The 17255-nt window shown below is 35.9% G+C and overlaps 1 protein-coding gene across 2 annotated transcripts in view; it reads left to right on the plus strand.

Annotated features, from left to right (window-relative positions):
- Positions 1–17255, plus strand: part of SEMA3E (semaphorin 3E) — a 147164-nt gene that overhangs the window by 86472 nt on the left and 43437 nt on the right. For both annotated transcript variants that reach the window (XM_049814317.1, XM_049814319.1), the window contains one exon: positions 4723–4842. In XM_049814317.1, coding sequence (XP_049670274.1) covers positions 4723–4842 — 120 coding nt within the window. The remainder of the gene's footprint in view (positions 1–4722; positions 4843–17255) is intronic.

Here is a 17255-nt window from a genome sequence, read left to right on the forward strand (position 1 = left end):
AACACACTAAATTATTAGTTTAATTGCTTTTCAAACCAGATCATAAATGGGCAAGGAACACTTTTGATCATCTGAACTTTCTTTTAATTCTTTTTTTGGTGATATCAAAGAAAGCACCTTACTAATTATCTTTCCCATTTCTGTTTCCCTTTCTATTCATACACACAGGATACCTTCTCTGTTCAAACTTTTTCACATTCTAATTTACCTTTAGAATTTACATTCTCTAGAATACTTTTGAAAAAGAAGTTAAATTTTTAATAATTATAAAATATACTCTAAACTGTTTTGCCCTATAGTTTTTTTGGTATATTAATTAAAATATTCTGTTTTAATGAGCCCCAAAATTGTTCCGTTCTTGTGATCCAGTGCTTTGACTGTAATCAGTTCCCGGGGAAAAGCCTGAAAGCTCACTGACATACAGCAGCTGATATCATTGGCACCACAGGATGAAAGTTCTTTTGGATGGGAGCTCTCTTTAATTTTGCAGTGCACCAAGCTCATTATCTGCACCTCATAAACACACAGCAACTACAACACCTAATAAATCCCACAGCTGAGAGAGCTCACACTGTACCAAAGGATTTGAAAATGATGATAGTTTTACAGCAAGAGCGACAGGAATGTAGGACATAGAAGGGCACATGCACAGTTTTCCCACAAATAGAGCAAAGAGGCAGCCTTGATGATAACCACAACATATTCCCAGTAAAGATTAGGAAACTATAAAGATTCCTGTTGAAGTACAAGCATGCGAACAGTCCACATCAAGGGAACTTGTGAACCAGATTGGAAAATAATAATAATAATAATAATAATAACAATAATAATAATAACAACAATAACAATAACAAAAACCAACATGGTACTTCTCTCCTTACACTCACCTGGCCTAGAACTGATCCTTTTTGAGGTATCTTACAAGTTCATTGCATTTTCTGAATGCTTTTGTATCCTTGAGAATTTCAGGTGGCTTTGGTTGAAAATGGTGTTTTTCTACATTATCCAAACTTTATGATCCTATTAAATGAATCCAAACCCTAAATTCTTTGAGCTTTATTTAATACTACCTCTCAGCATAGGCTGTTATTACAGTTAAAGCTCTGTCATCTTTCCTTCACCACTACATGATGGGATTTATTTTCTGATGCTTTGACAATATTCTTTGGGTTAAATAAATACAGAAATGGGTACTGTTTTTCCAATGTAATGTAAAGGTGTCCTCCTCAGGCTCATGAGATTCCCTAAAATTCAAAATCTTTTATAATCCAATCTGTTATTATAAGCCTTCAAATTTGCATTGCAATGAATGAGAAAATTTAAAGAACTTCATATCTTTCCCACATCACTCTGTACTGTGAAAGTTTGGTCTCTATTTTTTTAAAAAGAAAACCACAGAATTTTAAATAATCACAAGACTCCAGAACTGGAGTCTTTAAGAAAAAGGTGTTAAAATTGCAAAAGCTGGAAATATTGTAATACCAAACAATATTCTGATCCTCACATGAGACCTAATTATCTATGGGACTATGTGAATGAGTAAGACTAATTAATTCCAGGGAAACCTTAGTAATTTTCATTAGCATGCTCAGTATTCACTAAGCTAAATTGCTCAACCCGAAAGGAATCTAAATTAGAATAAAAAAAATATCCTATTACTTTTCTTTTAACCTTTGTTTTTTGTAGCCATAAACCAATATTGACTTAATGGCATAATGTCTTAAAATCAACCCTTTGCCATTTTTTAAGTTCTGAATGCTATTTTTCCCACTGTAAAGTCTCCGAAAAAAAATTACTCATCAGTGCTCTTTCAAACCTTTTTTCTTATTTCCATGCTGCTTCTTTCTTTATTTTCCTTTGCAAAAGATCTGTTACTCAAGGCATAATTAATTAACATTAAGTAGAACTACAAATGCTGTAATAAGCATCTCTGTTGAGGTACTTCAAGTGTTCTCTGTTACCTCTTTCTGTATAACAGAGCAGGCCACTTTTACAAGCTTTTACAACCTTTAAAAGTTATCAGTTCATCTTGTAGCAGTAAAACTGCAAGTACTGTAGTCATAAATACAGTTTCAGAGACCTTGTAACAGACTTAACAGGACAGTTAGAAAAGCCTTGTCTTAACAACACATGTATCACCTTAAAATCAGGCCACACTTTTCTGATCCGGGTCAAGCCAAGGAAAAAATCCTTCTGCTTTCATCCAGTTTGCCAGGAAACACACCTGTGGTGTGAGAGCTTTTGATCCTTTCAATTATTTTATCAGAATTGGAAATCATTCAGATATAGAAATCAAATTCTGTAGTGATGACTAATTCCTTCACACAGAGAATTTTCAGATGAATAAAATTCCACAGACCTATTAATATGTCTATGGAGCCTCCTAAAGACAACCACAACATTTAATTCATTAATATAGTAGGAAGAAAACTTATTTTAATGTTCCCTTGGCTGATGCATCTCTTCCTTGTTAGTGGGGCCAGCAGCAATGCCTAGTTGCCTGGCACTTCCCAGAATAGCACCTTTTTTCATTTGTTTATAAATGATAAGTTCTAGCCATTTGGGTTGACTTTTTCCTATATTTGGTATCTGCCTCATCCTGTTTTTCCTGCAGAAATTCTGAGGCATTTCTGTAAAGGTGCACAGGAGAAAAAAATGTGTAATTTTTGCCCATTAAAAAAAAAAAAAATCCTAAGATCTCTCTTCCTCTACAGTGCTTTTGAGACAAAGATCAAGAGCTGCAGGCATATGTGGATAAAAAAGGAAACCATGGAGTAAAGACCAGACTACCACTGAGAGAGAACAGAGGGGATAAGTCAGGAATGTCATACTTGGAGGGGAGGCAGAATGAGGAACAACATCAGTGCCCAGTACAGCATCTATTTAAAAACTGCAAAGCATCATAAAATTCCTATGTATTAACATCCTGCTACCACCAGTCAGCAAACGTTTGTGAAATGCACATGCAAAGTGGGCACCTCTGTCTCTGAGTGTTGATCCATGTATAGAGGATCACATCCTACTAATCACAACTCACTCTTCTCTTAACTTCTCTGACAATTCAAGTAGCAGGTTTTTTTCAGTGGGTCTAAGAAATTTTGTCCAGGTGAGAGATCATGTGGATGACATACGAAGGAAGACCTTTCTTTTTTCTTTTTTTTTTCATTTACTTTAAAAAAAGAATAAATTAGTTAGGAATTAAGAAATTCCAGAAGTAAGATACTGCAAGTTGATTTGTCCTTTGCACACACATAATATTTACTTACACAACAGCTTACCTGCCTGTGTAGGTTACCTGCTTCTTTCAATTAGCATGAGATATCTTCAAGGTGAACATTTAAGGAGAATCATGTAGCAAAGGAGAATTCTTCCTTATGATCTTTATTTATTTGTTGGAGCAGTGGGAAGACTTGCACTGAATGACACAAGGGTTTAAATAAAGAAGAAAGGTGGGTTTTAGTTTTGAACCCAATGTGGATTTGCAAGAGCTGAATTCTGCCCATGGCCCTGCTGCAGACTCATCCTCTGTGACATTAAGTTCTTGCAGATGGTTAATAAGACCCAGGATTGTTCTAATATAAATATAGCAGTCTGAAAACTAGAGTAGTCATCAGTGAAGGACAGCAAAAAGGAAATTCCTCCACTCTGTTTTACATATCCATTTTAGGATAGAATTAATTGCCTTTTGGAGATGTCTAGCCTTCTTCGTTTACTATTGAAAAACCCTAGGAGAATAGCATAAATTACATGTCTGAACTTCAGAATAGCTAAAGTTAGCTAAGATTAATCCCATTATAATTGTCATCTTAAACCTGGTGTGACTGTTAAAACCCAGGGTCTGACTTGCAGAAATGTTGCGCAATGAATGGAAATGAACAGGAATTTTGCTCCAAACATAGAAATTGTTGCAAAATGTTAAATACTCTGTAAAACCGAGTCCCAGGAGTCCCAAAATCAATGGATACTTTTATCTCACTGTCTCCACTTCTAGTTTAGCACAGGAAGGATAATGACCCCACATCTCAAAGGGATGTTTGAAAATTTTTTAATTGTAATATTTATGAAGCTGCAAATACACTAATGAGTCCCAGAGTATCGCCCTGGGGGAAATGAATAATTTCTTCTTCAAAGGAGGGTTTGAACAGTAGGAACAGATAAAGCATGAGGCTATACAATATAAAAAAAATATTGATTAGCAATTAATTATACAAGAAATTAATGGTGCAGATGTCTTATGGAAAAAAATGTAAGAAAAAAGTGTTACTTTTCTTGAGAAAAAGTTTATTAAACTTGAGAGAGAAGCCATTTGCTGACTATTCACGTCTCATGCTCTGAATCTAATGTCTAGTACATCTAATAATGTTTAGTAAAACAAATATTTAGATTTGGACAATACCTTTGAAATTAAAGAAGCGGAGAAATGTTTTTTATAACTTAATAACTCCTAATTGGTTAAACATCGAAAACAAATTGTAATAAATAATGCTCTAAACTTGCATTTTTCATGTCAAAAGTGTCCATCCCTGAAATTGGTGGCACTGAGGTACTAACATGAAAGTGGGAGAACTAAGTTCTTATATTTAACAGGATAGAAAGTTTCCATACACAAAATATCACCTAAGGGCACCTACGATTTAAAAAATACAAACAAAAACTCCAAACACAAAACATAAAAAAAGTGGTTGTTTTTTTTTTTTTTTTTTTTTTTTTAATGTAAACCAGGATGAATGTGCAAATTACATCCGTGTCCTTCACCGATACAACAGAACGCATCTTCTGGCTTGTGGAACAGGAGCTTTTGATCCGCTCTGTACTTTTATTAGAGCTGGACATCCATCAGAGGTAAGAAATTTGTTTTACAGTAGTGACTCTTCTTGTCTGAATTCCAGCAAAGCCTCTATGGTTAAAAATAAATATTTAAATTCAAGTGCTCAGAGTTCTCATACAAACCATACAAGAGGTATTTTCCCTGATGAAATGTAATGCTGGTCTAAAATTCAGTTTGTGACTAGAGGAACTCACTAATGATTGAAAGTATATTTTGGAGAATTAAGCAAAGAACTCAAAGTCATTGTCATCTTAGAATTTTATTACTAGATAAGCTGACATAAAAATTATTACCAAAAATTATTAAATATTATGGAGTTTTCAGCTAAATCTGAAACTGTTTTGTTTGTGGATTTTTTTGAAATGAAATAATACATCATATAACAAAATACATATTAGTTTGATGGGAGATGGATTACCTTAATAATTCTTTGTTAAATTCATCTTCTTAATCTTGATCATATTCAGCAAGTGCATTAGCTTCTTAATGACACTTATAGCTGAGTGAAATAGAACGGCAGAGAAGATCATTAAGCGCAACATAGAATCAATATTGTCAACATATTTCTTATGCAAAAATAGAAATTTTCTGGATTTTTCAGAAATCTGGATCCTTTCTGTCTCCATTGTATCAGATCAGGGTGAATGCCTCCTTAGGCATTCAACCTAATCCTGATTATATGCAACCTGTGTGTTGCTCCATGGAGGCCACAATGCAGACTGGTTGATCCTGCTTACATCCTGCTTCCTTGCATCCTTGTTTCATCGCACTCCCATTACCAGTCTAAAATCCATAGGGAGTTTATGAGTATATTTTGAAATTCCTGACATTAAAAAGCCTTCTTGAAGAGCTAAATTTCTACAATTGTTATCAGACTGAATCTGTGGACAAATTCTAAATTGCATTACTAGGTCTGGACCTTGGAAGTCCAGACTTAGTGAAAACTGGACACTCAAAGTTATCCCTTATCATATACTTGGCAATGCTGAAGAAATAATTTACTCAGTTATAAGGTAAAACAACTGGTAAGGGATCCCACGGTTAATCTGAGCTGCCCTGCAGTCAGAGGAGGATTTCACTAGGCTGCTAGAGAGGCACTTGATGAGCTCTTTAAGAATCTGACCAGGGTTTCTTGGTCACGCTCTTTGTGAGTTGGGACTTAATAGATGGAGATCATCTGTAACCCAAAGGTAAGATTGGCTTTTACTGGCAAATGGCAGGATGAGATGCTGGGCAATGGTCTTGCTTAGTTGGTTCATATTTAGTGACGTCTTCTGGTAAAGCTGAGCACTTCTTATGGAGACGATGCTAAAGCACCATCCAACAGAATTCCTGCTTCCCCCTATGGCCAGGAGTGGGATTTTCAAGGTGATTGCAATTACATGAGTCCACATTAGAGACAGGTTCAATTTTGTGGATATTATTTATAAAATAATACAGAGTAAACCATAAAGACCAACCTTACTGATGACCATGAGAAAAAGTAAAGTTTCAAAATAGATAGTCACAAGTGCATTCTTTTCCATTTCCAGATATTTCAGAATATTTGCCAAAACCTTTAAGCTACATTACAGTCAGCTGATGTGTGTATATGCATATATATATAAAAGAAAATACGAATGCATTGTTTAATGTAGTTATTTGAATTGCAGAAAGAAGATTTCCTATAAAATTGAGGAAGGAGCTAAATAATAAGCAGTTTTAAAATAAGCCAAATTTGCACGTCTTCTTTGCTACTCTCATGAACCTCCTGTCAGACTTCCTGGTACAGTTTAAAGGAAGCAATGTCTGTATATTTAGGAACACTATTTAAGAAAGCATAAGCAACAGGCTAATAAAAATAGAAACCAAACAAACAAAAAATGAGAAACAAGACTTGTATATAAGAACGTGTGGCCCATGATCCTCCCCTTACGTATCACTGTCCTTCCTTCCCTTCTTTTTGTTTATTATTCTTCCTTGTCAAACTGAAGTTCTAAAATTTTACCCACACAGAAGTCATGGGAAAATTACCGTTTTTCTGTTTGCGTAGACCAACAGTAAATATATTTGCCACACTAGTAAGTAGCTATATTAGTATTCATTATCTGAAAAGCTGACCATAAGGATTAAAAAAGACAGGTGCCATGTTTATGGTAAGTTAAAAATAACACGTGGTATGTGATTGAGTGGGCAAATTTTAGTCTTGCTTTCTTTGACCGATAAGGACATTGTGTAGCTGCAGGAAGTGAAGGGACAAGACCCTTCCTCAGAAAACCGCAGTTCAGTTTCTGTTTGCTGATCTTTGTTTGGCCAGAGTATCCTGATCCAATGACTTGTGACTACTGTCCCCCATTTCTTCCGCCTCTGCTCTCTGGCTTCATTCTCACCATCTGACTGTCATGGAAAGGAGAGTAACAAATGAAACAGCCTTAAAAATGACGATACTGTTCCATTTCTAAACAGGACCCAAACACTTTTATCAAAAAAATAGTAAAACGCAGAATTTAATTTGAAGGGTAAATGCTGGTTTATAATATGCAATTATATGCAGTTAAATGCATTTTATAATATGCAGCTGGCTGAAAGGAACATTTTTTAGATATTGTTGACATTTTTTATTAAATATATTGAACTTGCATATAAGTAAAATCTAACTTTGATCTGCAAACTAAGTTGCTTCTGAACAGAGTCTCTTTAAGTAGGACAAGCTGTATTCGAGGCTTATATACATTTGAAAAACAACACTTTGCAGACATGTTGAGGTATAAAGGGTGGGAGCTAAAAAGGGAGCTCTTATAGCAGACTTCTATGTATCTAGATACCTAGCTAACGCAGCCTATGAAGCTAGATTCTCTATTCTATATGGAACTATGAACCAGCAGTATCAACACAGAGGAAATACTTGCTCTGTGGTCAGGTACCTTAACCATAAGTTTCAATAGTGCTTCCTGACCTGAAGGTGAAGAGAAGATGTGACCCTGTCATTAAAACTGCAGGTTCTTAAATTACAAACTGTATATAAATACAAATTAGAGATACAGGCGTTTAAGAGCATAATAGAATAGCAGGACTATATTTTCTACACCCTCATCTCTCACAATTTACTGAGCATGCCAAAGAGAAACAACCTGTTGGAAGAAAACATCCAGTTGAGGCTCTTGTTCTTGGTGCTCACTAGCCCCATGTTGCAGGAAAAATGTATTTCATTTTTGGCTTGAAACAAAAGTTTACATAAAGAAGTCATCCATTTCTGAATAGCATTTGGTAAGAAAAGGAAGCATTATTGTTTTTTCCCTTGAACAATGAGAATATCCCAAAGCCATGATCCTAATCATACTGTATGGCATCCTGATCTGGTATTTAGCATGTTTTTGTGACGTGCAATCCAACCTGTGAAAAGGAGCATTCCACCTTCTGTATAAAGTCTTATATTCTTATGCACTACAAATTCATACTTTCTTACCAAACCCAGGTTTAAGCTGTGTCTTGTAGAACACTGAGCTCTTGTCAACAAATAGTGAAACCAAAAGGAGATTTTTTGCCTCCAAAATTAGGCAGAATTTGATTGCCTTATTGGCAGATCGTTATTCCTTGGAACTTACTAAAAATCAGAACCTCTAATTTTCTCAAAAAAAACCAGTAAAAATGTCCATTCCCCTAAACAGTGTCTCTAGAAAATATTAATCTAACTTACTATGTAGTAGTTGAAATGTACTTTGAAATCTTTTACAACAAAATTGTACTATGATATATTATATATGTTTAAATGTTTCTTTCATGCTTTTCCTGGTTTATAGAAATTTAACGATACTATGCATATTGTCCTAATATATCTGAATATGTTGATCATATAAAACAACAAACAATAAATAATGGATTTATTGAATTCTACCTCAAACTTGTGTTGTACCACCAGAATCTAACCAAATATGTATTTCTATATCAAATTATTTATAAATTCTATGATACACTCCCCATTTGAAAGATTAAATATATAATAGTTTACTGCAATCATTCTACTGTAATGTCGGTTTAATTGATATTGCTTTGGAATTCCAGGCTGTTCACTTTAGTAAAGCTGTTGCCAGATATTACCTTTCTAAAAATATATAAGTATAGTCACTGACAGCAACATGCAGTCTTTTATCTTTCTCTCTAATTACTTTGGCCCTGATGAATGTTGCTTTCCCAAATTTAAACATTTCAGCAAATTACCCAATGTTTTTCTGCCATTTAGTAATAAATTACAAATTGGGAAAAACAGGAGTGCTGACTTTGCAGACAGAACAACTATTGGTGTTTGCAAAAGAAAATATTACAAAATCTTATCCAAAAAAAACGTAAGCAATTAATTGCCAGCCAGTGAGTTCATTATCACTGACTTCATGAAATGTTTTTGAATGTCAAAAATCCATGCAGGTTAGAAAAGGTTGGGTTCCTCCAGTTTCTATTTGTCTATCATCCAGAAATGAAGAGGAGGTTTTTCTCATTAAAATCAACGGGTATTTTTCTGAAAAAAAAAACAGGAGCCAGAAACCCTCCACCCCAAATTTCCCATCATTAATTGAACATGCATCCTTCCCATGTGTTCTGTGAGAAAAAAAATGAGATAAGTCTTCAAACCAAATATAGAAGATGAAGAAAAAGGCATAAAAAATATATTATTCTGTTTCCATTCTCACCAAATCGGCACTTGTCGCTCCTGTTGCCTTTGATGTCAACAAGGGGTGGGAGCAGGGCGAAAGCAGCTGCATCCAGTCTCTTCCTTTTGCATTTATATAAACTTCTCAGTTTTGGGAGTAGAAGATGAGAACTGGAAGAAGTGTTTTCTGTCTCACTCTGTGTTTCTGCACATCTGTCTGCTCATAAAACAGTAGTCCACTACTGTTCTACATAGCTTAAAATACCCTAGGTGAATTATGATGAATTTTAGGTAAATCGGATGAGCTACCTGCAGTCAGGCAATGATTTTACCTCAATGAGTTATCTATTCAGCAGAGCAACAGGTTTTAGGGGTGCTCCAGAGGCCTTCCAATGTTTCAAACTGCCTTATTAACTAACTCGCAAAGCACCTTTAACAAGTCCAGATAGGATTTCCACCAAATACAGCTCCATAGGAGCTGTAAAACGAGTGGAAATTCTAAAAGAAAACGATATGCAGAAGTAACATCCTAAGTTTTTACAAACCGTATGGTGACAAGATAGAGCTGATTCCTGGAGAGGAAGGCATCTCTGCATGAGAAAACCTGCTGAGGGAATGAAAGTAGTGGGAAAGAATAGTGCGTGACGAATTCTTCTTCCAGAACACACTGTAAATTTTTAATACATACATTGAGCTGGCAAAGCACCATTTTCAATGCCTCATTTAACTCAGTAAACTGCCTACAGTTGTACTTCTCCACCTCAGAAGGCTGATGGACTAAGTCACCCTTTCCACAAAATGCACTGATGGTTTCTGGGAGTCTCCTCCAGGTGTTCCTAATATGATGTATTCCTTATTATGCTATTTCCCCTTCAATTAGCCACATGAGGTTCTGCTGATCAGGGAACAACAGCTCTAAATTCTAAGATTTTAAGCCCTGTTAGAAAGGAATTACCTTCAGTGAAGCAGCAGGTGTATTTGTTTGCTTGGACAACAAATCAGTCAAGCTGGAATTTCTTCTTTCTAATCTATGTTGCCCTTAATATTTCATCGGATGTGGGGAGGGGCACTTCTTTTTCTGCATATTCTGTGATTCAAAGCAAAACCAGGATAAAGTTCAACTGTGTAATAAGCTTTCCATTTGCCTCTCTACACCAAACAACTGTAGGCTCCTCAGTTCTTCCTTTAACAAACTGAAGTGAATTGACAGGGATGTTAAGAGGCAATGTTCCAGTCATATAATTCTTCTGCTCCTGACCAGCATTTGGTAATGTCATCATTCTTTCAGCTTTGTTAAGAAACAAAATTGTATACATATATACATCTATTATTTTAGGATATTGTTTCTGATGTATTTTTATAATCAAAACAAGTAACGATCTACCCAGTTATTCCCTCTCCATGCTTTTTCCTATTACCTCATCTCTGCTCCCAGTTTGCAGAGGATTAAGGAGGAGGAACATCTGGTTTCACTGACCAAACAGAAGTGGGTGTTGGTCAGTCCTTCATTAGATAGAATGTGTGACGAATTCTTGCCTTGAAAATACGTGCTCAGACACACAGTGTCCCTCTGTATGAATAAAAAGCCACCAGTTAGAATGCCATCTACAAAATCTTAGGAAGTTTTTCAACTTACTTTATTTATAGAATTGAATCTGCAATCATAAATACTATGAAATTGCTTAGTCCTCTTCATTTATAGTTCATGTGGAACTAGTCATTAAGCAGGGTGATGTTTAAACCAATATCAATTGTTCATATATATGAAGTGGTGCCAAAGAAGCAACAAAATGTCATAAAGTCTTTTACCAGCGGGGTTAATTACATCATTGAGTCTGAATGCCCACATCACAGGCTGCCAAATTGCATGAAAACACCCCAAAGACCTGGATTTCAGTTAGATTAAAGCATTTCAGGTTTTGGAAGTTAAATATATATATATGTTTCAAGAGAGATTAAAATGGTACCTAAACTCATAATAGGCAGGAAATTAATTAGGTGAAGAACACCCCCATGCTCGCAGCGTACAACAAAGGTGCTGTGTTGAAAAGGGAAGAAGAAAAAGCTGAAGACCCAAATCAACCCTAACCTGAAGAAGTATTTCTTACTGAACGCATGGCTTATCTATGTAGTCCTAAGAAAATGAGAAAGTACTAACCAAGCAACACATGAAAATGATTTTCTGTACCAGCTCAAATAACAACCCAACCTCTGCAGCTGGCCAATCTCTGAACCTTTCAAAAAAAAAAGACAAATATCCTCTTCTGAAACAGGGTGGGAAAAGTTCCTTCTGAGACAATGCATATGGTTTTGTGAGAAATTAAAGTTCATTAATTTTGACTATAATAATTACCTTAATTAACAGCTGATTATGCAAAGCTCAGTAATGAAGAAAGGGCAATTCTGTTCTTTCCATACTTTACTGGGAAAGGGATAATGTGTATTGCATAAATAGAAACGAAGGCCAGAAGGGACCATCAGGACATTTTATGTGGTCAGTAACACACTGCATGGATAATTTCTCCCAGGTATTGAATTAAAACATTTTCAGGCAAATTTGTATTGTCATGTCAAAGAATCTAGATAATGGTAACAGCACTATTTTTCTGGTAAGCTGTCCTAATATTTAATGACTTTCAATGTTAGGAAATAGCCACTTACTGAAGGTTAAATTTATCTAACTTCAACTTCCTTTCATTTAACCTTGATATGCCTTTGATAGCAAAGTTGAAAAGTCTCCTACTATCTTTTCCACATCTTTTCCACATGTAAGTACCTACGCACAAAGATCAAGCCACTTCTTCACTTTTTTTGATAAGCTGAATAAATATAGCTTCTTAAACCTCCTATCACAAGGATTCCTCAGTCATATTTGTGTCCTTCCTGTGAACTCTCTGCAATATTTTCACATGTTTTGGAAGTGTGGACACTAGAACCAGACAAGCTATTCGATGGTGTGTACACAGGCAAGGTCACTTCCCTGCCTCCGTTTGAGATTGCTCTTTTCATAGACTAAAGTGCTGACTTCTTGGCACAGCATCACAATGAAAAATCTCTTTTTAGCATTTTACGTTTGACCCAAAGATCTTCTCTGGAGCACAAAGTTATTCCAGTTTACACACTTAGTTGAGGCACCTAATTAGCAGTCTCTTATGACAAAGTCAATGAAGAGATTTCTAGAGATGCCTGTCACTGTCAGCTCTAACAAGGCACCTGGGATGTCCAAGATTCTAAACGAGGCATCTCAGTCTAATACATGAAAGCAGTCTGAACAAGGATCTGAATCTCCACCTTCTAGGGTATTCTGATGTACTTCAGATATACACTGTGTTCCCTATTCCAAGACATACCACTTTGGATATGGTTGTATTAAAATCTACTTTGTTATCTTCTGAGCTTTAACTCAGTATTCAGAGCATTCTATAATTTGAATGCACCCAGAGCTCTCATCAACCTTTTCTCTTCATTATTTATGCCTCCCCAGTCTTTTTGCAAACTTCACTAGGAAAGAAATCATATGATTGTTTAAACCACTGCTAAATTAAAAAAATCTTTTTTCTATGAAAAACAAAATTTAGGGAAACCTTCAGTAAAAGAGGATTCATTGATGCATAACTAATAAAAACTATACTTTAATATATGTCAGCAGTTTATATTTCTTAAGAATTCTACAATGCACATTGTTTCTCCAAATAGCTATGTACTAAGTGAAATGCCCTGGAGAAAGCCAAGTATTCTGTATCAACACAGTTGTTCTTATCAGTCATTCTTACACATTGTAACAGACAACAGGTTTATTTGACAGTACTCTCCAACCATAAAATGAGGTGAATGACATTCATTACTTTTGAATACTGTCTAAATACGGCCATAAGTGAAGTTTAAGTTCAATTTGGCAGATTGGTAGAGAATGTGAATTGATCGGCCGTATGAAATGAATTTTCCATCGTATTAGACCTGCCCTTTGCAAGATGAAAGACAGATGGTCAGGAGAGAATGAATCAATACAGAGGAATACTACTATTATCCCAAAGAGAAAGAAATACTGCACCTGCGTGGTAATTTGAGGGGGGTTGGTAAAATATTTCAGCTCTGATGATAATGATTTTTGGATTCTGCCACCTTTATTTATGACAGAAAGTATTTCTCTTAAGTGAGGGCACCTGGTGAAGTCTGTGGCATTGTTTGAGGAGTGGAGATACTGCTCAATACGGTGTTAGCCATCATAATTAGAACCAGCAAAAACTGAACAGTGATTAAACAGTGAACTAAAAAGAAGTATTACTTGCAGCTCATACATGTCATCAGGAGGCAGTGGATCCAGTCCTCTGCCCTTTCTTCCAGAGTGGCCCACTTCGGCATGCCCTGTTGAAGCTCTGCAAAAGGAACATTCGCTACCTAAGGCTCCACACTACCGAGTCACAGAACTTCCCCAGGGTATCTGCTTTCCTTCTGAAATCCATTCGCAGTTGAATGTAGCAGTTGTCCTCTCCATACCCAATGCATCTGTTGCTCCATCCATCACCAAACCTAGACTGTAAGCTCAAACCATAGAGCTGTATCCTTCCTTCTTTTTTTTTTTTTTTTTTTTTCCATGACCTTTGTCCCCAGTTGCTGTGATAGCAATCATCAGATGAGAGGACTTTTATTTGGTATTTGCTCTGATGTGACCCTCACAATCTCAACACAAGTTCAGCCTGTCAAAATCAAGGAAAAGGGACACTCTAGGCTAGTGAGGCTCTTAGTAAAGACTGTGCACTTCCCCACAGAAATTCCTCCACTTTTGTGTAGCAATTTTGTACTATCTTTTGCTCCTCTTTCACCTGGCGATAAGACTATATCTCCATATACAGGTATACAAACATTTTAATTCTAGAGATCCTTTATGTGGTCCCTGGAACTTTCATATATACTAACTGTCACACTAGGGCAATATAATCATAATTTATTTTGCTAATGGTCCTATTCTATGCCACAGGACCCTAATGAGTTTATGTGTCCAGTGTAAGGTCGTGCAAAGTGTGTCTCCTAAAATTCTGACCCATTCAGTCACTTCTGTTTAAACATTCTGAACAGATAAGGATAAATGCCTGTGATTTCTATATGCAGGGTGTTTGTTTTTTGGGTTCCACCCACCCCCACCCCCACCCCCCCTTGCCAGAGTATTTCACACGCATTAAATCAGGGAAATATATTATTTCTCTCATTCTAGGCCAGATATTTTGACACAAGTCACAAATTGCTAATCCTTTAGCAAACTCAGACAGCAGTCTGACATAGCTCCAGATTTTAAACATGTTTTCAGATTGGAGCCCAATGTGTCTTAATCATTTAACCGTGGAATAAAATGCATAGACCTGAAAAATACATCTGAATTTTTAGGGAGGATTTAATGTCTGTATTATTTTATGCACTCTCATCTCATAGACGGTTGATCTTTTCAGTATGTCACTGGATAGTAAAGAGGATTGAAAACAGATCCTCAGAAGAAATAGTACCTCCCAAATAATCTTAATTATGTCAAATAGCAGAGACCTGACTATTTCAGCCAGTTCTTTGAGGACTCTATCCCTAATGTTGTACCCCCATTTGCCTTGGAAAATAAAGTTGAGTGAACGTGGAAGGTGAAATTTTAAAAGTTAGTAATCCTCTGACAACAAGCAGAGCAATTTTTTGCCAGTGCTTAGATCCTTTTGAAAATTAGTGTTTGGATTTTTTTAAAGAAGTTATAACATCATGAAATGAAAAGTTCCTTCACTGCTGGAGCATCCTTGTGTTATTCACCCATACATCTGCATGCCTGTGTTATGTTGACTTAAATAGGCCAGTAAGTTGCAAAAGGAACTTGTTAGTATTATTATAAATATTTGGAGTATAGTGTCCTTTATATAAAATTCATTATATTGATTCATTTTCTATTGAGTTTAGATTTTTAATTTCTTGAATGAGTTATTTGGATTTATATTAGTTAGGCACCTACCTAATATTTGGGAAGATAGTTATCAGATACTGCTAATGCACATATTTCTTAGCACCAAAATTTAGTCTGCTTAAATACAGAAGGCTATATGATATAAGACATCTTTTCAAGCCTGACCCAGTATGTTAATTTCTGTTGTTATGCAAATACAAAATGTTTTACTATACATCTCTTTTACCACATGCCTTCTTGATGAGGCAAATGTACAGATTAAGACAGGTCACGGAGTTGAGAGTTCATTTTGGAGACTTATATTTGAATTATATTTTCTGCTGATTTACAGACATGTTCTGTGTTTTTTCAGATTTTTTTTTTAAATGGGGAAGTCAAGGTTCATCCTTCCTAAAGAAACCTCTGCATAGTGTATTCAGTGTGTCTTTCCATGTCAAAATAAAAATGTAAGGATAAGTCAGTATACAAGAAAGAAGAAAAGAAAAGAAAAAAATATTTTGAGAATATACAGAACAAAAGAATATTTGCAAAAAAAGTGTCATGTGAATTTATACTAAAAACATTATAGTGCAAAAGAGAATAGAAATTAAGATGAGCTTTATTCTGTGCATTGCAGTTGACTTGCTATTGTGGTCACAAAATTTCTCCAGATTCACTCAGTATTCAATTTCTCACATGAGAAAAAAAAATCCAGTTACACCAGTGAAATGCTCTGCAGATCTTATATTTGATTCATTTTGAAATAAGTTCTTTGGTTCCTCATGTTAGGCTGTGTGAGTGCACATAGGTACATATGGATGTGCAAAATGCCAGACTTTAAAGGTGCAATGTTAAAATTAAACCAGACTTAAAAATTATTTGAATAAACGGGGAAGTACATATGGGCAACAAATGTTGTCTTTGTTTTAAAATAGCACACCTGTTATGTTAAATATTTTTAAATTTTAGTTTCTACAGAATAAAGTCTGTTACTGTCTTGGAGTTTTCATAAATTACATTCATTTCCATGGCGCTGAAGGCTGTCGATAAAGCTGCAACAGTGTCCCACTGTGTACCTAACTTGGTGAAGTTTTTAAATCACATTTTTTCCCATGTGTTACTTTATTGTTTTGTTACTTTGGTTTTCAGATAGTATTAGGAAAAAAAAAAATAGAGTATGTGGAACCAGTGAATCCAAGAACAATATCCCCTATTTTGGAACAAGGGTTTCAGAGTCATTCTACTAAAGAACAAGGGCAAAATTGCAACGGACTTCAATGGAAGTGCTGTGTGAGAGGATGTAACTGTGCAAGTGAAAATTAAGCTCACAGGTTTTCTACAGAGGTTCAAGGAAAGCTTCTGAACATGCTGTCTTCAGAGTAGGAAAGTGAACATCCCCTTGGCAGCCCTCTCCCTCCCATACCCTCCCCACTTGCAGCTCTCTCTCTTGCTCTGGGCTTCAGCCTCCAACCCTGATGACCTTGTTGAAAACCCACTTTACCAGGTCACTCAGTCAGCCAGTCCATGGGGATGTCCCTTCCCTCCGGACACAGCGTGTCCCAGTGTGTTCCATCCCTTCCCAGCAGTCGTCTTCCTCAAACAGGGCACTATGACTAAGTAAGGTGAATCTCTGATGTTTACATTCCCTTTTTTGATGCTTTAGGAATCCCTTGAACAGCAAAAAGAGCTCATCGTATGACGCTAGCACCACATGGCTTTATTAAGGTTGTTAAAAGAACGTTTCTCATAGTTTCGCACAAGCAATGCATCTCTATTTTATGCTTTCCCATTCGATGCACTTTGCATATGAACCTACTTATTCACAGTTCTCTTTAGAAGAGTCTCAGATATATAACCCCTAGGAAATGAAACGCAACAAACAGCTCTTGCAT

The sequence above is a fragment of the Accipiter gentilis genome, chromosome 11 (genome assembly GCF_929443795.1).
Source record: "Accipiter gentilis chromosome 11, bAccGen1.1, whole genome shotgun sequence".
Lineage (NCBI taxonomy): Eukaryota > Metazoa > Chordata > Aves > Accipitriformes > Accipitridae > Astur > Astur gentilis.